Below are 25193 nucleotides of genomic sequence, written 5' to 3'. Positions count from 1 at the left end.
AGTTCAACCATGTTTCATTGTTAAACAGGGGAACTTCTCCCCAGAAAGCTTGGGAGTTACTATCTTAGAGAGCCAACAATCCAGGCTGCCAGTTTCCCAGAGGCCATGTGGAGCCACCTGCCAAGGGCCCACAGTGTGAAGAAGGGTGAATCCAGGGGAAAGGATTTGGGAGGAAGGGCAGAGTTTAACTTTTCAAAGCCTCCACTTGAGTTGTATACGTGGCAGCTGTTATCATTTTCATCACAACCACTACCTCCATCATTATTATTCCTCTTAAACCACTTGGCCATTCTTCTCCAACAATTTGCTTCCTTCCCAGTTTGCATTATCATTCCCATGGTGTTGAAATCAAAACTCAGAGAAATTTTCTGTCCACAAATGTCTTAAGCTGGACAGAAGTTTATCACACATGGGGATGAGAATTAACATTGATGTGATGTTTTCAGGACTGTAAACCACCTTACATACAGTCACTCAAAACTCCCAACAAACCTGTGAAGCGGCAGCCACCGTGTGATTATCCTAATTCTGCAGGTGAGGAAACAGGCTTAGAGACCTGATCTTGTCTGTGCCACAGAGCCAGTAAATCTAAAGTGAGATCTGCACACAGGACCGCTTGGCCTCAAGTCTAGCTCCTACTTAGGAATGGCACACACAGTCTGTCTTTTCCTTAAAATGATGACTGACAATCTGTCCATTGCTGTCACGGTGATGCTCCCCTCCGAGGGCCCAGCTCCTTCTTGTTGTTCAGTGATCAGTCCAGTCCTTCTTCCGTGGAACGGCTTTCCAGATCCTTGAAAGAACTATCACATCCTTCCTGAGTCTTCTCTTGTTTTAATGAACATTTTCCTAATAACTGAGTTAAAGGAGCAAAATGGGCTGCTTTGGGGTTGGTGGGACCCTCCTTATTATGTCCTTCAGGATAGAGGGTCGATGGTCCCTTTGGGGATATTGTAGAACAGACACAGCCTGACATAGCCAGACCAGGTGGCCTTGAAGACCCAGTCCACGTTGGTATTTGGTAATTGTCCTCAAAGGACCCTATAGTGTTAACATGGATTATGAACCAAGGGTCTTGTAGTCACTGCCCAGGGAAAAGTCAATAACTCTGAAACTTCCTTCATAGTGGGGAATACTCTCTAAGGCCTTCCAGTGCTTTCAACTTGAGAATCAATTACCCAGATAAAGCTTCCAGCCCACACTCTGTGACCACAATTCCCAGATGGGGTTAGTGCAATATGGCCAGGATAAGGTAACGGCCACTTTGGGCAACAGCGCCAGGATTTCCTCATAACGAGCAATGTATGCTCCATTCACAAGTGTAACATAAAACTTTCATTTCAGGCTTTGAAAATGGCTCATGCTGGCATCTCACTATCTGAGCAGGAGGCATCTGTGGCTTCCCCCTTCACCTCAAAAACAGCCAATATAGAATGTGTGCCACACCTGATCAGGTCAGTCCCCCAATGGAAGGTGCACCAGCTGGCCCATGGGCACAGGTTCCTTCACTTTGGAAAGATGTTAGACATATTGAAAATAGAAAAAAAAATGCCTTTATGCAATGGGTACAGAGGAAAATGAACCATGTAATCTTAGGAGCAGATTGTAGTTACAGTGTGTCTACCCTGGGCATTTAGGGCAGGTAATCAGACCCTTGAAATAAGTGTAAAATAAATGTCCATCCATTCATTAATTTGCTTATCCATCCATCAATCCATCCATCCATCCATCCATCCATCCATCCATCCATCCACCCACCCACCCACCCATCCATCCATCCATCCATCCACCCACCCACCCACCCACCCATCCATCCATCCACCCACCCACCCACCCACCCATCCACCCACCCACCCACCCATCCATCCATCCATCCATCCATCCATCTACCCACCCACCCATCCATCCATCCATCCATCCATCCATCCATCCATCCATCCATCCATCCATCTATACATTCCTCTAACTTGTACTTACATTGATTTTTTTTCAATTACGAGAGTAAAACAACATTTATACCAATTAAATTTTTTCTTGCTTAGTTCAGATCAGCGTTTTGACTTTGAATTGTCCTTTCTTCCCTTACCCTAGGCACTATTTATAAACTGGGTAAATTCAACGATCTTTTATAAAATCCTCAGGCATGTATAAAGTGCACTCAGGATCAGGCAGCTGACCAAGACATCAGGGAGACATGATTCCATTTTCATTTCATAGATTGATTAAAAAAGAAAACTGTGTTCCAATTCTGCTGGGCCCCTCTGCCTTTACCTCCAGCTTCAAACTCTGCACCCACCTTAGTCGGTGCTCAATAAACACTTCTTTCTTTGAGTTCATTGCCCATTCTCCCAGATGAATAGCCTCCAGGGGACTGATTCGGTGAAGTTTAAGTTCTGGAGCTCTGGAGGGTCCTTGGTGAGGTGGTTTAATTGTTTCAGTTCATTGGTAGAAAGGTCGTCATTATATGGAACTCCTTGGTGCCCTTCCCTGTGTCCTTCTCCCACCATGGTCAAAGAAAATTCTTTAACCCTATGGTGGACATGCAATAAATGTTTGGTAAACAAGTGAATGAATCAATCCACCAAAAGGGAAGATGGAGTACAGTCCGTAACCATGAATGACCCCAACCACTTAGAATTCGTTTAGGTAACAATTGGTATCTTGCCATGAGGGAAACTAAGCTAAATCCTGATCCTGGGGAAGCCCTTTACCCTCCTGGGGCCTCAGTTTTTTCATACATAAAAGGAAGGGGCTAGAATCAGTCATCCTTGAGCTTTTGATTCATAATCTATTAAGCAGATGACTTAGGAAAGTGATTTCCTATTTCCATTTGAAAATGTAAGGCAGTATGTGCTTTGAGGGCCAAGACTTCCCTCCTTTTTGTCTTTGCGCACCCAGCACTGGGGATTCAACCTGCTCATAGTAGGTGCTCAGTAAAGGTTGGTTGAATTTAATTGTATAACCTCTCACGATCAGGTAAACGATGAAACTTCTTGTTCGTTTGCCCAACAAACAATTCTTTGACATCTGTTGTGCTCAGGACTGCGGGGGTGAGGCCAGAGAGAGCAGAGAGCTCACAGTCTAGTCTAGACCCCCTCGACTCCAAGCATTTATAAAGTCACTGACGTGCTAGGCAGTGGGCAAATGAGGAGGAAAAATTACATGGTCATAGGATCACAGAGTCATGTCCAGAAGGGACCTTGGAGGCCACTGCATCCAACCCCTATTTCACAGATAAGGAAACTGAGGCTCACAGAGACCCAGTGACTTGCTCAGGGTCACTCAGAAAGTAAATATCTGAGCCATGATTTGAACTCAGAGTTGCCTATCTCTAACTCTATCTGTCCTCAAAAAGCTTATATTCAAATAAGGGACTTGACAGGTACAATGCATAATACAGGGTAAAGCTTGAGAGAACAAAGGGAGGGGTCTGCAAATGTAGAAGAAATAGGAGGAAGGAGATATCACTTTCATACCTGAACTCATGGCTAACACACACAGAGGTATAACTATAGGATAATTTGAGAGGGAGGGCACCAGCCTTGAGGGAGATAAGGAAGGCTTCATGGGAAAACTGGCAGCAGAGCTGAATCTCAAAGGAAGACAACGACTCTTTGAAGTGGAGGTAACAAGGGAGTGCACTCTAGATATCAGGGACAACCAAAGCAAAGATCTGGAGAGGGGAGATGGAATATAGTAAAATTCTGTTTAAAAGGTAACATTTGGTTGGAAGTGAATATTGAGACACTTCAACATCAGACCACCAAGGCACTAAAAGTTGCACCCATATTCTATAAAAATTAAAAATGACCCTGGGAGAAGACATTAATCACATGCATTTTTTTTTCTTTTTCTTTGTGAATAGGGAAGGACGAGCGGCACTGGTTTCTTCCTTTGGAGTGTTTAAATACCTAACCCTGTATGGCATAATTCAACTCACTGGTACCTGTCTGCTTTATTGGGTATGAGTCAAAATTCTTCTAAATTTCTTCTAAATAGTTCTTACCTTAGTAGTTACCTTAGAAATACACTATCAATCCAGACCTATACCTTCTCTATAGCTTACCATCTTATATTCTTAGGCACTGAGAAAATCTTCAACTTTCCCAGTCACACAGCTAGAATGTGGCAGAAGTAGAGCTAGAATCTAGGACTTCCTCACTCCAAGGCTGGTCCCCTAGATCACACTAGATCACATTCAGGAGTTTCCCATATTAATACAATCTCAATCTGGTCCAAACATATGTGTGTGTGTGTATATGTGTATGCACTCACTGAAACAGACACACCTTTGCTGACATTTCATATGAATAGGGGGGCTTTAAGAAGTGTCAGCTAAATGGTTCTTGGTGAAGCTGGGATAAGTTCTTCTTGCTAGACTGGAGAGCTAGAAATACAGAGAAGTGAATCCAGCTGTTCAAAGGATGCTGGGACCCTGGACAGATATCTAGAGGCTGGGCCTCTCTGAATCACTTTAATCTCATGTATAATGTGAAGGCTAACCCAGGGCATTCTGATTCCCACTGCTACAACTGGTCCTTCTACTGCCCCCACCCCCTGTGATTCTGTACTCACTTATTTATCATCATAATAAAGTGAATACCTAGTGTTTGCTTATATAGCCCTTTCTTGTTGGACATGGACTCTGTACTGTGGTCTTAGTAGGTACTCATGACAAGTCTGTGAAGGAGGTGCTATTATCCCCATTTATAAATGAGACATCTGTGCCTTTGAAGGGAAAGAATGTGTCCAACATCACAGCTGTGAAGTGTCTGAAGAGGGGTGGGAAATAAAATTTTCCTGGTTCCAGGTCCAGGTCAAGGTCTGCTTTGTTGTGGTCTTTATATTTCTGGCTTCTAGAACAGTGCTTGGAACATAGTAGGTACTTTATATACGCTTGCTAGATTGGACCAGGTTTGGGGGAATTCAACCCTGGAGGCAGATGTCAGTTCCACCCAGGGCATCATGGGGAAGGAGGAGGAGAAAGAGGAAATGACAAAGAGAGGAGATAGTGGCTTTGGGGTCTGCCCTCTGAAATCTATGGGGTTACACAACAACTGCCCCAACGTAAGCTTTCCTTTGGAGCCTCATCTGGCTTTTCTTGGCATCTTGGCACTGGAATTATCTTAGATAAGGCTCACCCTGAGAAAAGTCACTTAGAAAAAATATCCACCACCATGGTCATCATGACCCTCAGCCTGAGAAAACTGCATCATGGTGGAGATTCTTCTGTCTCTGGTCAAATAGTGAATAATCTTGTTGGGTGACCAGAAGTGATGGTGGGAGGAACGAAGGTTTGGGGACCCAACCTCTGCCGGACTTTTATTACCAGGCAGAGGAAGGGTTAGGGAGAACTTTTCTGTGCCCAGGGCTACTCAAGACAGACAAGGGACAAAAGAAGGTGGTTTATGTTTCTCATTTCTCCAGCCCTCCATACTCACACACATCATATACATATACACACAAATGTACCCTCCCACCCACACATCCATGCACACACATTCGTATACTCATACCTATACCATTCATGCACACTTAGATACCCATATAGATGAACCCCTCCACATATAGACACTAATTGCACACATATACACAAGTTCCTAATTCAATAAGAGGTTGAACAGGCAGCCTGTCCAACTTAGATTTTGTGACTTAATATCTGGAAGAAAATGTCTTTGCTCCTTTTGCTTCACAGAAGTACAGAAGGTAATTCATTACCTCCCCTCCCTGGTGGACAAACACCTCCCCCCACCTAGGTCTAGGCCAGCTGACCTGTGACATCTCTAGTGACATTTTAGGCATCTTTCTCCTGCCTCACTGATCCCAGTCCATCCTGTATGGATCTCGTTCGAGCTCCCCCTCCCATCAGCCTGCCATCAGTACTCCCTATCTCCCTCAGCCCCAAAATACATAACTCTGTATTTTTCTTCTTCTCTTTCAGCAGTTGCAACTTTTTGGGAACTACCAGTACCTCATGCAGGACGTTGCCATCACTCTGATGGTCTGTTTAACAAGTAAGCCCTTTCATGAAGCTGAGGGAGGGGATTGTGGTTCCTGCCCATTGGCCTTTCAACCTTCTGAGGGAGGAGGGATCAAATCCAATCCAGAAAACTGTGTGCAAATAAGGGCACTGAGAGAGCCCTTCACTGGAAGAAACTTCTTCTGTGAATTTTGGATAGAGAAAAAAGATAGAACTACTGTGTCCCAACCTGTGTGGTACCAGCTCCTTTGGCCTTCAATGCTGCTCAGGCAGCCTCAGATGAGATCCTTTGGAACATCTTCTGATAGACTACTGATTTAGGGTGAGAGCAAAGGGTCCATCCAACCTAGGACCACACCTAGTTGTCAGGTGTTGACTCATTTAGACATTGCTGCAGAATCTCAAGAAGCCTAGAAATGAGGGAGGAGGGGGAGGACTCATGTCACCTAGCCCCTGCCTTGGGGGTGGTAGGTCAATGTGGTGTTGAGGAGCATTGGCTTTCTTGGAGCTTTTCTAATGCCTTTTCCCCCTGGGTTTTGATATTGTTTCTTGGTGAGGGAGAGAAGTGATTGCCCCAACAGAGAACAGAGAACAGACTTTCTCTTTGCAGCAGGCTTTTTTTGCCCGTTAACATGGAGACAACAACTAAGAAATCCATCATCAGACAACAAAAGACCTGAATCCCCTGCAGGCTTTCACCTGACATCTTAAAATACAAGAGGTTGATGTCAGTCATTTATTTTAGAAGTCAAAGATGAACTGTCCTAATATCCAAGAAGAGGTGGGGTGCTATCAATTCGGGTTTATGAGATGGAGATGTCTGTTCATAATCCAGAAAAGTTTTTTTTTCAGTTAACAACATTAATATTACCAGGACTCCATGTTTTCATTAATAATGCAGATGTCATGGTGCTGGCTACCCAAATGGGGTTTGCATGATGTATCTCTGACCAGGGTCAATAAATTAATAAGTCAAAATCACACTGGTGTAGAAAGGAGAGAAAGCCTTCTCTGTTTACCACCATCCTTTCCTGTTCTCCCTTCTTTTACTTCATTCTGCAGACCATCCACAGGGGCTGCTGAGCCCAATGGTCAGACCAGAAAAGAGCCAGAGTGGGCAGAAGGGGAGGCCTGAGTCCTAGTTCCATTCTAGGTACACTAGGTACTAGTGATGTGATCTGGCACACAGCCTTTCCCCATCTGGGGTCAGGCTATGGGAGGAGTCAGACAACTTGGCAGAATGGAAGCACCATTTACTAGTCCCAGGACTTGGGTTTGAATGCTGATTCTTCTGCTTATAAATTGTGTTACCCTGGGAAGATCCACTCTTCTCTCTGGGTTTCAGGTTTGGATCTGAGTTTTGTTTTCATATGTAAAATCAAAGATAGATGACACAACCTTGAAGGTTTCCTGGATCTGTAAGTCTATGACCTTCTCATTTCTTTGTCTCTTCCAGCTCTTTGGGCCTGTACTTCTGTTAAAGCTGACCTCATTAGAGAGGTAGCACATTTTGGTGGGTAGAATCCTGGACCTGGAGTCAAGGGAAGCTGAGGTCAAATCCTACATCCAACCCTGACTAGTTAGAGGACCCGGGGCAAATTGCCTTTTCCTCATCTGCCAACAGAAGAGTAGGATTTAGTGACCTGAGAAGTCACTTCTAACTTTAGCTCTGTGATCCTGGGGTCCTGGGATTTATACTCACACGTGGACCTCCTAATCCTCTTGACCCTTTCCCCACCAGTGTGGCCTTCCCCTAGCTAGACATCATGTCAAGGTCCAGTTTCAATGGGGACTGGGTAGGAGGAAGAGGCCTACAGGGGCCATTTCTACCATTTCTTACATAAAGGGCAACCTGATGTTGACTGTCAGGGCTAAAGGAAAACACCAGAGACTCCCCCACTCTTGAGAGAGTATGATTAAAAGAGAAATGGCTGTCACCAGGGCTTCCAGCCAGCAAATTTCTCTGCCTGTTAATGCCCAATAAGGAAAGGGTCCTCACATCTTGGTCCCAGAGCTAGAAGGACTCTCAGAGGAAATATGGTTTAATGCCTTCATTTTAAAAGAAGGAAATGGAGATGGAGGTGGTTTGATGTTCTCAAGGTCATTCAGCTCGTAAGTGGAGAGACAATGACACATGTTGTTGGGGAGCCATAGGATGGGGCTAGTGAAAGACTGGTCCTCAGGGATTCCACTAAAGACAGTCACTGTGTTAAGAAAACCTCAATCATTCAGAGATGCCCTGAGTGTGGGCAAACAACTGCTGTCCAGCATGTGCTGGTCATTTGTATTGGTGTCTCCTAAGTTCTAGCATTTGCAGAGTCATGCCTGGTTCCTGGCCATTAGGATATGTTGGTCAGGAATACTGAGAAGGAAGCAATCAAAACATCCTCTGCAGTGTCCGCTCTGGGAGGTCATTGGCAAAGAGAAGGATTTAGATCTCAGCTAAGACTCCTTCCAGCTCCCAGTTTAGGAGCAACATTATAGGTTCAATTTCAATTACATCCAATGTAATTATATTCAATCAAATGCTTATTAAGCACCTACTATGGGCAGTGTTGCTGTGGTTATGGACCAGAGGAGCCTTTGGGAATGTTGTATGGAGAAAGGAGGAGGAGAATGTTTCATCGATGAGTTCTACCATCCAGCAGGCTGGATTCTTCCCCAAGTCCTGCCTGCTTCCCACTCCCCCTGGGCATCTCAGACACTCTTCAAACTCTTTACTGGGCCCATCCACCAATGACCCATATTCCACATTCTAAGTTCATTCTGAAACTACTTCCTTCTGTCAGTTCTATGAGTAGTCAGATTTCATGGAAAGTGAGCTGATTTGGGAGGTGAAAGATCTGGGTTGAAATCCTGGCTCTTATACTTATTGCTGAAGGCAACACATTTCATGGATGTGAGGCCCAGTTTTCCCCTCTCTCTGCCTCTAAGGTCGTTTCTTGCTCTCAGCACTTTGGCTCTCTAATGCCTTTGGTGTTTGTGTTCCCATCAGAGATGTAGATTCCAACCCCTTTGGGCTTGTTTTGACAATTTCTGTAACTTAGACTCCATAAAAATAATTATCCTCTGCTGACCAACCTTATAATGAGGAGCATTTCTGACTGGACATAGGCTGATGCCGCAACCATAGCCACAAAGCTTACAGCTGAGCCTGCAAACTCAAACAAACTCCAGCTTCATGGTGAATCAACTCATGATGCCCCCAAGATCCCAGGATTCTCTTCCTGCCAAGCTAGAAAAAATTGGTCTGTTTGTTTCATTTTTGTCTAATTTAATCAGTGTAGAAAAATCTGAGTGAAAAACTCCAGCTGCCAATACTGACCACAAACTTGTTTCAATTTACAATCTTAGAGACTGACTTGGGGAATGTTGAAATGGTAAGTGATTTGCCAAATTCACCCAGACAATTCTCAGTAGTAGTAGAATTTGAACCTAGACCATCCTGACTTGAAGGCTGGTTCTTTGATCTCTGTGGCACATGGCCTCACAGGGTGACAATTATTTAAATCTTTCTTAGCAATGGTATGTTTACATGTATGTATATGATGTCACAGACACATTTGCCATGTACATATACACAGACATGTTCTAAGGGCATCCAAGACACACATAGATCCAGAAGACAGTCAAGGGGGACTCCATGTAACTTAGATTTCACTTAGAATGAAGCTTGCCCTCAGTTATCTCTTCCAAGATGTCATCCCCAGGCAGCAGTACAGAAAATACGGCTATTCCAAGGGTCATCCTCATTGGGACTGTCTCACAATTCCTCCTGGAGCCATATTGCTTCAATGTAATGCTGGTTCAATTTTTATACCTTTATTTCTGATTTCAAGATCAGAACCTGAGGCCCCAGAGGGTAACTCTGGATTTAGATGCTTGGAGAGATGAAAACTAACACTGTCTGGGTGGTGTCTTCATAGTGTCAGCATGGAAACCAGGGATAACTCTGAATTTTCTTTTCAGTGAGCTCCACTCATGCATACCCAAAGCTGGCTCCATACCGACCTGCTGGACAGCTCATCTCACCTCCGCTACTGCTCTCTGTCTTTCTGAACACCTGTTTTTCGGGCATCGTGCAGATATGGGCTTTCCTTTTTGTGAAGCAGCAGCCTTGGTACTGTGAGGTGCAACGATACAGGTGAGGCTGGAGAGAGAATCAATTCAAGGGAAGTTGGCAAGGACAAAGTACATGCATACAAATGTAAAAATTCATCAAGAATTTGTAATCTTTTGGTGTGTAGATGCAGCCCTTCATTATCTTAGAAAGAAGAGACTCTGTCTTAATATCAAAGACCTCATAGAGAAAACTTCTACAACATTTTCAGCCATTTTTTCAGTAGTATCTGACTCTTTGTGATGCTATTTGGTATTTTCTTGGCAAAGATATAAGCTTATTATGTCCTTATTCAGCCATTTTACAGAGGAGGAAACTGAGACAATCAGGGTGAAGTGACTCACCCAGGGTTACAGAGCTATTAAATGTCTGAGGTCAGATTTAAACTTGGGAAGTTGGGTCTTCTTGACTTCAGGTTTGGGGCCACCTAGCTGCCCCTTTCTACAGCATCCTTTCCCCCAATTATCAACCCTCCAGACTCCTGTTTCAGTATTTAACAATCTTCCCTTTCAAGAAAAGCTACTTTACATCTAACTTAAGCTCATTTACATCCTAAAACAATACCATATTATATAACATAGTATAATACTGTACTATTCTGTACAGTATTATACATAAGATAATACTCTACAGTACTGTAAAACACAGCAGTATAAAAATGTACTATGCTATATAATACTAAAATGTAATGCTGTACCATCTTGTATACTCCACTGCATGATGCTGTACTCAGCACACTATACTATGCTTTCCCGTACAGTATAATTCTTTATGACATTCTATTTTATCTCACTTCTCTCCTCTCCTGTACCACGTACATGGTACTATCTCACTCCATCCCATCCCCTCCCATCCCATCTTATATATCAATGTCTCTCAAAATTTTGGATATCAGAAGTCTCTTTAAACTCATGATGGATACCTCCCCCACCACCAAAGTGCTTTTGTTAATATTTGTTATGGCTTTTTTATTATGTTAGAAATTAAAGCATATTATCATTATTATTATGAAAATAGTTTTGACCCACAGACCCCCTGAAAGGTTCCCCAAGTGCCCATGAAGCACACTTTGCTGTATATCCTATTAAAGAAGCAAGGTGACTAGTGACTAGTGTTGGACTTGGAGATGGGAAGCCCTGAGTTAGAATCTTATGTCAGAGACTATCTGGGTAAATCTTTTAACCTCTGTCTCCCTCAGTTTCCTCATCTGTAAAATGGGTGTAATAATAGCACCTACATTGACCAGATGAGATATTATTTGTCAGGCCCTTTCCAAACCTTCCAGATGCTCTAGAAACATGGACTATTTGTTATGACCACCGCGCCTCACTGAGTTGTATGAAATGTGGCATTATGTACCCTGCTGTGCCATCCTAGATTGCACAGGCATGGTTTCATCTTTGTCTTTGCATCACCAGGGCCCAGCACAATGTCCTAGGCACTTCATAATTTCTTCTTTTTGGACAGGTATTATATATACTCTAATAAACTAGATATCTCCCACAAACTTTGGTCTGTCTGAGCACAATGAGGAGCAGTGTACTCTAGAGGACAGATAATCAACCTCCGAGTCAGGAAAGCAAACAGAGTGAAATGACTTGCCCAGGGTTACACAGCTGTTAAATGTCTGAGGCCATTCGATGTGCATCACCCTCTGACACATGCAGGTTGTCTGACCGTGACAAATTGTTTTGGTCACTGACCTGCATTAGAAGGGAGGACTCAGGGTCTCCGCTGGGGGCTCCCTGTCCATGTGAAAATACAAGTCCAGCCAGTTACAAGGAGCTTCTCCTAGTTTTTGGGACCACCTTCATTATTTTCCAGATCTCCATTTGCATGGGGATCATTTTCCTTTTCTTACAAGGTCCACTATTTCTCATTGAATTTTCTTTGTTTGTTTCTTCTCAAAGTCTTTAAGTCTCCATGGTAACCAAATTCCTTTGCAATTTTCCAAGCTACTGGTCTTTCTTGCACCCCGACAAGCCTTTCCTCGCTCTCTTCCCTCCCACTGGGGAGGACCAGGCCAGGGCTCATCAGTACCACTAACTGAGTGCTGTTGCCAAGTTATTTGGGACAATCTTCAGGCTGATCAGGCCCCATTGGCCTGCTCCTCCTGTCCTTGTTTTAGGAAGATGGTGTCGGGAGGATGGAAGCACAATTCTTGCACTAGTCACGCTCAATGCTTCTGCCTTTGATGGAGTTCTCTGAGGCTTTTGAAAACACAAAGAGAAAGTGGAGGGGAGGCTTCTCTGCCTGCTAATAGAGTGAGAAGGCCCTCTCTGAGCAAGAAGCTTTGTGGAATAAAAATGAAAGACGGCCCCCTTTATTAGGTGTGCTCAGAGGAGAATGAAAGCTTCTTCTGTTAGCTCCTTGTCTGAAATCCGCCAGGCTCCCTCCTCCTTCCCCTCCTCCTTTCTCTTCCCTTTCTCAGCAGGCTCACTGAAAAACAAACTCTCTTCCAAGTCTTCTCTCTGCAGGATTCCTGGGGAGAGCATGCAGCTTCATGATGGGAGAATCTCCCTTGGAAGAGAGCTATTGTCTTTTATCAGCAGCCATGCAAGTTCAGTGCCTACGATAGAATTATTTCCCTCACCACGCAGTAATAAACAAAGGCTGCCTTCTGTGGTGCCTTGATTTACATGGATGGGAAGATAGATTGGTGCACGATCCCACCTTGTCTGTAGTCTAGGCAGAAACTTGGCAGAATTCTGCTCCTCTGCCTCTGCCCCTATGACGCCCGCCCCCGCCCCGACTCCATTGACAAAACACACATTTTGCTCTCATAGGGAGGTCCCCTTGCTAGGGCAACCTCACTTATTTGTATTTAGCCCATTCGATCAATCAGTAAATCCTTATTAAGCACCTACTATATGCCAGGCACTGGGAATCTAAGGTCAAAGATGGAATCTATCCCTGCCCACAAGACACTTAGGTTCTAATGGGAATGGGAAGAGAAGGACCCGTGTAACTTCATACAGACCAAGATAAATATAACTCTCACATTATTTCACATATATTTCTACGTGTTATTTGACACATACAAGTGTGTGCACATACGGCCCCTCTGAATAGAATGTACTTTCCTGGAGGACAGGGATTGCTTTGCTTCTTTTACTTGTTCTCCCATGCTTAGAAAAGTCCCTGGCACCATGTAAGCACTTAATAAGCGTTTGTTGGTTGTTGATTGAAGATGAAAGTGGATGATCAAGGAAGCAAGGCATCTCTGCATGGTTAGCAGTGGCTGGACAAAAAGACCAAACTACTGGGGCTTTATTGGAGTTTTGTGCAAATAGAGTGAGAAAACCGTATTTGGTAAAGTGTCAGTGCACAGCAGCACAGTAGGAGCTGTTCTGTGTCTCCTCACCAGCTTTGAGGGGATGGGTACTGACCCTTTCTGAGCATTTTAGGTCCTGGTCTCCATTGCTTAATGCCATTCATAGACACTTAGCAGTTGTGTGATTGACTCAACCTCAGCATCCAGGAAGATGTCCCCTAACCACGCAACAAGGCTCCAATTGTTCTTACTACCAGACCCCAAGTCAGATAAGAGTAGAAAGAAAATCTCCTAAATGTTGGTGCTTATTTTCAGTCGGTGTTTCCTGGCCAACCAAAGTGATTCCTTCTTCAATGCCAGTGTAGACAGCAATTTGACAATGGGGAATGGGACTCTGACTCCGAGTTCTGTCCTAAGTTTTGAGAGTACCACCCTGTGGCCCATTTCTACCTTCAACTGCATCACTGTGGCCTTCATCTTCTCAAAGGGGAAGCCATTCCGAAAGCCTGTCTACACCAACTGTGAGTATTTGCATCTAAGAGGGCTTTTTTTACAGTTCATCAGGGTCCTCTCCTCACCTGAGTTTCAGCAAAGTGAAAGAGAAGTCCTGTTTATAAGTCCCACACACCCCTTACAAACGTGCGCGCCCGTGCACACACACACATACGTACACACATCCCTTTTACTGTGCTTGACTTTGTCATCGGAACTTTCTATAAGAATTATTTAATTCTAGTGATCATCATGGCCCTCTTGGAAAACTTAGGCCAGGCACACAAAAGTCTACCCATATATCAACTGTCAGGTGGACCTGTTCTCATTTAGGAAAACCATGGGACTCCATAACTGAAAAAGTAGTAGAGATAATCTAGTCAGGGCATTTAATTTTTATAATAACTGAGTTACTGACATCCAGAGAGAAAAGGTCCCAAAGGCAGCGCTGAAGCCCCTAAGCACCAACCTCTCTATGGTCACATTCATAACAGATTTACTATAGCTAACTTCCAGTGATTCAAAAACCAAGAATTTGTTGCAAAGTACATAGAATGGTGAATTCATTAGATCAAGGGCTCTTAACCTGCAGTCTGTGGTTTTGTTTTAAACATACACATATATATGTATGTGTATATGTGTCTGTGTCTACATACGTTTAATACCTGTATTTCAGTAGAATTGGCTTCTTCTGCAGTTCTATGACTTTCATGCATTTATTTCATGCATTATTCTGAGAAGGCTTTCCCACACTGGCTATCAAGGATAAAGAAACTCTGGATTGGAAAGTGCATGTAATGCCCCTAAATTTGAAAACTCTGTTCTGATGATTCATTAGCTGACATCATTCTTGCTTGGGGAAAAAAAATGTATATTTTGTTTAATTCTTGCAAGAACTAAATTAAACTCCATGGACACTTATTGGTTACCTACTGTATGTAAAGCAGTAGACATGACCATCTTAATGGATGCAGATGGCCATCTGGGAGCCTTCCCATTCAGGTAAGACCTAGTGACAGTAAAGTCTTCCTGGGCATAAAGTTCTGGATTAGAGCCTAGAACCCAGCAGGGTTCATGTGGACAGAAAGACAAACAGACTTTCTAAAATAAGAAAACACGGATGAATGCTCAGCATTGAGTTTGTGGACTTGAGCCAATGATTTGGTGTGGCAATCCTCTTATTCCACAATTCAATTTATTTTTGGAAACATTCACCAAATATCTACTTTATTAAAGGATCTCTTTCAGTTGCTAAGTATACAACGATAAAAACAGATCATTCTTGCTCTCTAAGAGCTTATAATTTAGTATGGGCATGAGACATGGGACAATTACTTTAACACAATTAAGAAGTAATTAAGAATGATCAAAATGACCTAAGAGACTGGAGGAGGGAAGGTTGTAAGGGCAAAGTTCTCATGGAACAAATGTCAGCTCATTGGGGCCTTGAAGGAGCAGAAGGTCAACCAGCCACTAGGGACATCTTGTCCCCTGGTCATGAATAAATGAGTGCGTTAATGAACACTAATCACTTGCTTACTTTGTAAGTACTATAGTACCAAGTGCTATACTAAACCAGCTGGACACAATTAAGACAGTACTGGCCCCAAGGGAGAAACACCCAAAAGCAGTAGTCAGAGTGAGGTTAGGGTATTTGGGTTTGGAAAATTATAGGGATAGTGAATGGAGCCATGATGGGGGGATGGAGGGGATGTTACACTGGTGACACACTGACAAGAGTTCTGGATGCAGCTCTGGGCTTCACATCTCTTAAGTGATGTTGAAAATGTCATGAAATCTCAGAGGGAAGCTATTTGATGAGCAAGGGGCTGGAAAGTAAGATCGATGAGGCTGCTTCTTTAGGCCAGTGGGTAGGAATGAAGCCTAGTAAGGTGATGGTTAGAGTCTTGGGCTTGGAATCAGAAAGACCAGAGTTTGAATCCTGCCCCCAAGCAATGTTATTTGTGTGACCCTATGTAAGTCACTCCTCCTTTCTCAGCCTCAGTTTACTCATCTGTCAAATGGGACTAATAGCATTTACCCTTCAGGGTTGTGGTAGAGATAAAATTTTACACACACATACATACATGCATACATACATATATGTGTAGTTTCTGAAACAGAATTATATGAATGTGGGAATAACAATGATACTGATGATAGTAATAATATAGTTATTGTGTACTGCCCCTGACCCCAACCTGCTCTGGCTTATAAAAGTCACAAGGACAGGAGGGCAAGAGATGGGGGACTTGGGGATAGCCCATGACTGTTCAAAAAGTCTATCCCACTGAAGACATCGGATTTTTTGGTCTAGAAGGAAGGACTCTCCACTTCCAGTCAAGAAAAAGTTAAGTTAGTATCCCTCCCCTGAAACTGTCTAGCTGTAAAATGTTGATGAGTCAATCAAGCATCAGTGGATCAACAAACAAGGATTAAGTGCCTCTCACATGCCAGACTGGGCCAGGGCTGGGTTCTGGGGTCACAAAAACTAAGAATGAGACAATCCCTGCTCGTCTTCAGGACTTGTCAAGAGGACAAATCCATCTATAAAATTAAATGGAATAAATGCAACATCAGAGCAAAATCCTTCAACATAAGTTAGTTAAAGGGAATTGGTTGGTTGTTGGCCTTCGTTCTTGAAGAGGACCAAAATGACATCACTCTGCTAGTCAAGTTTCAGTGTGTCTGACTATGGCAGATACAAGCTCGGAATGTTCTACCACAGCTCAGGCACAAATAGTCTGCATGGACATTTGGTGTGGAAACTCTAAATTTGCACATCTATGTTTTCTTTGAGTTGTTTTAATTCTGCTTTGTTCATAAAGCACAGCACCTTCTCTGATGTGGGCATGCCATGATGAGCGATCCTGTTCCAATATCTCCCATGTCACACAATCAGTTCCAAAGTTCTTGAGAGAGAGACCTTGAGCATCCTCATGTTGCTTTTTCAGACCACCATGTGAACACTCGCCCTGTGTGAGTTCTCCACAAAATAGTCTTTTAGACAAGCGTACATTTTGCACTCGAACAACATGGCTAGCCCATGGGAGTTGTGCTCTTTGAAGCAGAGTTTGGGGAGTTAGAGATAGAACTAAAAACAGTTAACTTTCTGAGCTTCTGTTTCCTTATTTGTGAAATGGAGATAATAATACTTCCTTCACAGGACTGTTGTTAGGCTGAAATGAGATAATGAATGTAAAGTGCTTTGCAAAACTTTGGTGCTTTATAAATGTCAACTATTATCATTATTATTTTAAAATATCCACTCTCCAAATGCTTAGTGGACCACTTCTTCTGCAGTCGGGCCCAGAGGAAATAGGGGATTTGTACCAAATAGAAGGAAGATTTTTTTTGCTGTTAAAATTGGAAATAAGGCCGTGAAATCTCTGTCTCCTGGATAATTTTTGGTAAGTGGAGAGAGTGTAGGTTAATAGACAAGGTGATCATGGGTTACAGCTATAGGGATGGAAGTGATCTTCAAGATCATCTGATCCAACCCTTTCATTTTTCAAAGGAGGAACTAAGGATCAGAGATAAGTGACTTGCCCAAGGTCAGAGATATTCAATCAAATCCAGTTCCTTTCACCCCAAATCCAGCTTTCCTTCCACTGTTCCACATCATTTTTCAGTAAGACTTCCTTGTTCTGTTATCCAGTGATCTCATTGCTTCCCGCTGATTTAATTACCATCTGTCTGCTAATGATTTTTAAATCTACCTTTCCTTCACCAGCCTCTCTCCTGATACCCAATCTTGTATCTCCAGCTGCCTTTCAGACATCTTGAACTCAAAATGTCCCAAATAAAACTCATTCTCTTTTTCCCTAAACTCTCTCCCCCTCCTACTTTCCCTATTTCTGTATTCCCAGACCCTCAAGCTCCCAACCTAGGAGTCATTCTGGATTCCTTACTATCTCTCACCCCCCATATCTGATATGATGCCAAGGCTTGTCAATTTCACTTCTGCAACATCTCTTGTGAATTTAACCTACACAACATCTTTTGTCAATTTCACCTGTGCAACATTTCTTGTGGATTTCACCTCTACAAACATTTTTGTCAATTTCACCTCTAAGGCATTTGTCGATTTCACCTCTGCAAACAAATATCAGTTGCACCTATGCAACGTTTATTGTCCATTTCACCTCTTTCACATCTGTTCTGTCCTACAACATCTGACATTGCACCCACCCTGGTGCAATAGGGGATCATTGCAATAGCAATAGGGGAGTGCTGCCTTCCTCCAATTTCTCCCCATTCCAGTCCATCCTCCAGTCCAGCCACCAAAGTGATTTCCTAAAGCAGAAATTCAACCATGTCACCTCTCTACTCAATGAATCCTGTCTCTATTACCTCCAGGTTCAATACAAAAGTCCTTTGTTATCTAACCCCCTCCTACCTTTACAATCTTCTTATACCTTACTCCTCAACGTGTATTCTTGTGTTTAGTCTGGTCTCCTGGCAGTTTCGAAAACAAGCTCTGTCCCATCTCTCAGCTCTGGGCAATTTTCTCTGTCCATCCCTCATGCTTGGAATGCTCTCCCTCCTGCTCTCTGCCTCCTGACTTCCTTGACTTCTTCTAAGTCCCAACTAAAATTTTGTCTTCTGCAGGAAGACATTCCCAGCCTTTCTTGATTCTAGTGCATTCCCTCTCTTAATTATTTTTATTCGTCTTATTTATTGCTTGTTTGTGCGTACTTGTTTGCTTGTTACCTGCCTCATTGGACTGTGAACTCCTTGAGGGTAGCCTTTTCTCTCTTTTTGCACAGTGCCTGACAAATAGTAGATGCTTAATTATTGACTGACTGACTCTGTGCCTCAATACTGGGACATCTGTGATTAATTAATCACTCCTGCTGGTAAGCTTTAATAAATTGGCCAGTGCAGTCAGTCATCTGCCAAGACCACTGTCTTGATCTGTCACCTCCAACAACTGGCATGATTTTGATCTTATGGAATGGAAATCAGGAGTGATGACTCTCTGCCATGGGAGCATGTATGGTTCATTTCAATTCTGGCAGAATATGTTTAGGAGCAGAGTGAGGCTCCTGGGCTCTGAATGAACAGGAATCCCAAGTCCCCAGCAGCCTGGCATCAGCAGCACCCAGGTGTGCTCAGGTCTTTTTCAGCTCCTTTTTGGGGAGACCATTGATAATGGGAGACCCTGTCTGCCCCATGCAGTTGTATACAAGAAGAATGGAAAGATTTTCTATTACACTACACTATAAGAAAGAGGCTCAAGGGCTATTCAGGAATTCATGCACTCATGGCTTGCCTAACTTCCTCTCCCTCAGCAAGTGGGTCCCCAGAAGGGCTTTTAAAATATCAATTCCAGAATTCCACCAATGCACAGCTTTCTGCAGGTTTGATGATGATACTATAGGTTCAAAGTTCAAGAGCTGAAAGAGATCTCAGAGGCCATCTAGTCTAAACACCACACTTTACATATGAGGAAACTGAGGCACCGGGAGATACCCAAGGTCAGACAGTTTGGAAGTGGAAGAACTGCGACTAGGAGTAAGCATGATATAGCATTCAGTACAATTTCTTCAGATTCCAGTTTAGAACAGTTTGGCATATACTTTTTGCAATGATTAAAAACAAGAATCTATATTGATTTTAGTGGGGAAACACTAAAAATTGAGAAATTATAAAAACACTATGCTAAAATATTAGAGCAAACAGACACTGAGACACTGGCTGGAGAAGGGCCCCAAGTTCATACCATCTGAAGGGCACAGCTCCTCAGTCTCTCTTTCTGGATCTTCAGTCATACCACGCCCCCTAACGTGAGGTTCCCCCAAGACTCGGTGCTGAGTTCTCTTTCAACTGCCTCATCAGCTCCCATAGGCTCCATGGGTATTGCTTTGCAGATGACTCCCAGATCTATGGATCTAGCCCTTGTCTTTCTCCTGTTCTCCAGGCCACTATCCGAACCTGCTTATTGAATTCTCAACTGGGTGTTTTTCAGGCATCTCAAGAGCAAAATGGATCCAATTACTTCTCCCCTGAAATCTACTCCTCTTCTGAATTTCCCAGTTACTACCAAAGGCCCCTTATCTTTCCAGTCACTCCAGCTCACAAACTTGTCATCATCCATAACTCCTTACTCTCACTCGTCACTACCCTATTGCCACATCGTTTTTTCCCTTTCTAACATTTCTCATAATCATTCACTTCTCCCTTTACTGAGCCACCACCTTGTTGCAAGCTTTTCTGCCCTCTCCCCACAATGATTGCATTGGTCTCTATTCCTAGGCTTTCTTCTCTCCAATAAATCCTTCATCTAGTCACGAAAGCAACTTTCACACAAGGTCTCATAGCTGTGACCCTGCATCACCTCCAGTGGTCCCCGACTGCCGTAGTATCTCTAGGATCAAACAAAGACTCCTTCAAGGGATGTTCCAATCCCTTCACAAATGCCAACTTCCCCTTCTCACCTGAGCATGCCCTTCACACACACATTCCAGTCCAGCCCAATAGGCTTCTCGTTCTTGCCATAAATGATTTGATCGTCTCCTTGTCTTTGCCCAGGCTTCCCCCATGTACATATTGTCTCCCCTCCCCTCACAGAATGCAATTTCCCAAGGGTAGTGATTAACTTCCTTTTGTCTTTGAACGATAAATTCCTAGGACAGAGCCTGGCATGAGAGGCACTGAAAGCTGGCTTGTTGATTAACTGATGAGTTGATAGATCTGAGAGAACAAGTGCAAAGCACATAATTATGTACAATAAACTCTTGTGGCTTGAGTTTGTTCTCTTGTACTTTTCCCTATGATGCAGCCATCAAGCAAGAACTTGAGGACAGGTCAGTGTTATCTCCCTTTAGGTCCATTCAGGGGGACTTTGGCAAGTAAAAGTGGGGTGGGGTGTTTCATTTTCATTTCAAGAGAGAAGTCATTATGGCGAGTGGTGCTCACAGGAGGATGGATAGTTTATTACAAATGAGGCAGATGCTGATTGAGGAATTCTCTGATAATGTCAGGCTCCCTGACAGTAAAAGTACATCCACCTTAACAAAACTCCAGGAGGCTTCCATTGAGGAATTCTGTGTTATCCTTAATGCGCTGTTCAATGGCAGGGAGATGCAGACCTCACCAAATTTTTTAAATCTACTTATGCATTTTGGTTCTTACTTTTAAAAATAGTTTATTATCTTAATTTTTAATTAAGAAACATTTTTAATTCATCTGTCCCTTCCACTACACCTTCCCCACCTCCTCTCACCATTGAGAAAAATAAAAAGCTTCTCAATCCATAACTAAGCAATTCAGCCAAATAAATTAGCCATGCCCAAAAGAGTGTGTGTGTGTGTGTGTGTGTGTGTGTGTGTGTGTGTGTGTCTTTGTTTATCTGTATTTTGGACTCATCATCTCTTTGGTAGATGAATAATATGTTTCATCTTCATTAGGCTGGATTCTCATTGTTTGGACAAAGTTCTCAACTCTTTCAAGGTTGTGTCTTCTCTAATGCTATTAAAATGTCCTCCTGTTTCTGCTCACTTTGCTATGTATCAGTTCATGGAACTCTTCCTAGTTTCCTCTCAAAACTGTTTCATTATTTCTTAAAACACAATACTATTCCCTTTGATTAGAATATCAGTTTGTTTAGTCATTCGCCAAGAGGACAATTCCTTGGTTTCCAATTTTTGCCTACCATGAAAAGATCTGTTATAATTTTATGCCTATAAGTTTTTTTATTCTTCCTCTGATTTCTTTGTGGGTTTAAGCCTCATAGTGGTATTGCTGCATTAGCTACGACACACAGTTTAATAACATTTTCGATATAGCTCCAACTTGCTTTCTGAAGTGGCTGGACCAATTCACAGATCTACCAACAGTGCCTGCTGTATTGGTTTCCTCACAATCCCTCCATTATTTGTCATTTTCTGCTTTTATCATCCTTTGCATGTTTGAATGGTATAGGGGAAAGACCTTGTATAGCCCTCCCTCACTCAGGGCAGGGTCAGGTGCAAGTCATGTCATCATTTCTCTGGTGGCATGGTCTTCTTTCGCAACAAGGGATGAACACAACAACCTGTGAGTAGACCCAGCTGCCTGAATGGGGAACCAGCTACCTAGGTAACTCAACCTTTCCTCTCTTGTCTGTCTCCTCCTCCCCTTCCTTCTGCTATCTAAAAGGAAGGTAAATTTGGATGGCCAGAGGATGCCCAGTTAACTTGAGGTTTACTGGCTAGATCCTGTCCTTTTTCCTTTCCTTTCCTTTCCTTTCCTTTCCTTTCCTTTCCTTTCCTTTCCTTTCCTTTCCTTTCCTTTCCTTTCCTTTCCTTTCCTTCCCTTCCCTTCCCTTCCCTTCCTTTCCCTTCCCTTCCCTTTCTTTCCCTTTCCTTTCCTTTCCTTTCCCTTCCCTTTCCTCTTCTCTCCTCTCTTCTTTCTTTTCCTTCCTCCCTTCCTTTCTCCTTCCCTTCCCTCCCCTCCCCTTCCCTTCCCTTGCCTTTCCCAAAACCTTATACCTACTCCATTATGAAGCCCATAGATTGTATCACACTAGACCCAAAGCTTCACTTAAGGGCTGTTTTCTGGACCTTCCTGGCTTAAGAGTGATTATCAATAGTAACTCTTGCTGTTTCCCTCCCAGTCTGATTTAGTTATTTTTATTTGCCTCATTAAAGGGGTCAACCCCTGACTACTTCTTAAACAGGCCTATTCACTGAATAAGCATTACCTCACCCTAAGTGAGAACCGAATAGGCCTTGGCCTAAAGGGGCCAAAGTCTCCCATTACATCCTGGGCCATGATATCTGGTCACTGGATCCAGATGGCTCCAGAGAAATGAGGCTGGTGACCTTGCACAGCCCTCCTCCACTCAAAGCAAAGTCAAGTACAAGTCATGTCATCATTTCTCTGATTCAGCAACTAAGGATGAACACAACAACCAATGGTGTGAGGTGGAATCTCAGATATGCTTTAATTTGCATTTCTCTCTTAGTGATTTGGAACATCTCCCCAAGATATTTGTTAGCTTGACTTTCTTTTAAAACTGCCTATTTAAATCCTTTGACCATTTGTCTGTTGAATAATGGTTCCCAGTTTTATAAATTTGAATCAGTTCCTTTTATATATCTTGAGTATCAGAACTTTACACAACAATCCTTTCTATCTACATAACAACATCTACATAACACTTCCCCCAACACAGGGAAAACATTAAACCACATTCTCTGATAGATCAATTGTTAAGGGGAGGGAAGTCAAATAACATTTCATACTCCTATTGTACGAAGACTGAACAGAGAGAAGGATGTTTTAACTTTAGTCTCTGGAACCATCTCTGGTGTTTCATCTCAATTTTGTTGACTTGGGGTGTCCTCTACACTTATATCACTGCAATCAGAGAACACATTCAAGGATTATTGATTTGAGAGTTCAAAGGTGGCTATTTAATCCAACTAACATGCACAAATAGCTCTCCAGCCCCTCCCCGAACACTTCTACGGAGAACTCACTACTTTTCCAAGTAGTCAAATTTCCTTTGGAATATTGCTCAAGTGTAATTTCTGGTTTTTTTCACTTTGCATCAGTTCTCAAACATTTTTCATGCTTCTCTGAATTCCTCACCTTTGTATCACTTATGGCTTAACAGTATATTTATACACTAACATTGTTCAGTCTTCATCTAATTAGTGAATGCCCATTTTATTTTCAGATTTTTGCTGCTGAAGAAAAAGTAGTGCTTTGAATATTTTGGCATGCATGAGAACTTTTTTTGCCATTGATTTCCTTGGGGGTATAAATCCAGTAGGAGAATCGTTGGATTACAGAGTATGAACAATTTAGCCACTTTTCACATAATCTCAAAATGTTTCTAGAACAATGGGGCTAATTCACAGTGCTACCAACAGTCTGTGTTCTTGTCTTCTGACAGGTCCTCTAACATTGACAATGTCTTTTATGATCTTTGCAAATTTGATGATGGTGAGGTAAAACTTTTAGAGTTATCTTAATGTGTTATCTCTTGTGGATAATTGGCACAATCTCTCATATAGTTGTTGATATGCATTTTTTTCATACATTGTTATCCTTCTTTCACCATTTAGCTTTTGCAGAATGGTGCACGGCCTTATCTTTTTGGGTCAATTCCCTATAGATTTGGAATGTCACATTTTTTTATAGATGCACTGCTTCTTTTTTTTCTTGAAAATTGCTCCGCAGGAGGATTTTCTCATGAAATCTTTGCTTTTTAAATTTCCTGAGACATTTTAAAGCATGCATGATGTCCAGAAGATAAGAAAAGGCCATCTCAGCAGCAGACTAGCTCTTTACTGAACAGTCCTTGACTCTACTGTGTGTACCCACAATGGGTCTTCTCTAAATAACCCATTTACCTGTTTGTGTCCCTCAGATCTCTTTTCATTCCTGCTCCTCGCTGCCCTTGGTGTGACTATTTTCATTATGTTTTCTGACATTCCAGTGATATACAGTGAAATGGAGGTGAGTACGTGACCCAACTGTAAACCTTGGGGCAACCCAGGGACCTGTGAGAAGACCGTTGCCTAGTTATTATCATTACATATTTTGTCTCCCCCCACTCCACTCCACCATTCTCTTCAATAATTATTTATTTCTTGATCTTTTCATAAATATTTACATTCCATCACATGGGTATCAGACCTGAATTCAAATCTTGCTTCTACTACCTACTGGTTGTATGGCTTTGGACTAATCATTTCTGTCCTCGGGGCTGCAGTTTCTTTCTCCATAAATCAGGAACTCAGATTCTGATCATCTTAAAAGGAAACTCAGCAGAATCTTCTAAAAATAACTATGCATGTGGTAGGGAGGTGGAAGGGCAACATTCTACTTTCTGGACTAATTATATTTTTTCTAGTTTCTCCCCCCATCCAGTTCTTTACTGTTAACACTTAGATGCTGAGGTTTTGTTTTTTGTTTTTGACCCACAGTATATCTGAATTTTGAAAAGATTTGTATGAGCAAAGGGCTTAATACAAGTGTTTCAAAAGCACCAACTACGTGCCTGAGACTGTGCTAGGCATTATGGGGCATACTGAAGATGTATAAAGCATGGTTTTCACCTAAGATAAGGCATTCCAATACACAATTTTGGTTAGCTTAAAGAACAGAGGAGAAGGCAATCCAGATAGCCAGAAGAATGCCAACAAAATTTTGGAGGTGAAGAAAAATGAGAATGGTGCAGTTGGGAAGAATGAGGATGCAGAGAGAATGAGGAGAAGACGTTTGGGACTTCAGGAATTTAAGACACAGGATTAGGCTGCAGGGGAAAGCTGGGAATGCCAACACCTGGAGCTTCCACTGTGTTCCCAGCGATAAGGAGACAGGGAAGGCTT

At 42.7% G+C, this 25193-nt stretch overlaps 1 protein-coding gene across 1 annotated transcript in view; it reads left to right on the top strand.

Moving 5' to 3' along the window:
- The window catches only part of ATP13A5 (ATPase 13A5), a 108012-nt gene that overhangs the window by 77624 nt on the left and 5195 nt on the right, over positions 1-25193 (top strand). Inside the window, exons 23-28 of the mRNA XM_072618875.1 lie at positions 1345-1454; positions 3866-3962; positions 5942-6014; positions 9950-10124; positions 13690-13895; positions 24230-24318. Coding sequence (XP_072474976.1) covers positions 1345-1454; positions 3866-3962; positions 5942-6014; positions 9950-10124; positions 13690-13895; positions 24230-24318 — 750 coding nt within the window. The remainder of the gene's footprint in view (positions 1-1344; positions 1455-3865; positions 3963-5941; positions 6015-9949; positions 10125-13689; positions 13896-24229; positions 24319-25193) is intronic.

The sequence above is a fragment of the Notamacropus eugenii genome, chromosome 6 (assembly GCF_028372415.1).
Source record: "Notamacropus eugenii isolate mMacEug1 chromosome 6, mMacEug1.pri_v2, whole genome shotgun sequence".
Taxonomy (NCBI): Eukaryota; Metazoa; Chordata; class Mammalia; order Diprotodontia; family Macropodidae; genus Notamacropus; species Notamacropus eugenii.
The sequence above is the reverse complement of the archived record's forward strand: the minus strand, read 5'-3'. Positions and strand labels throughout refer to the sequence as shown.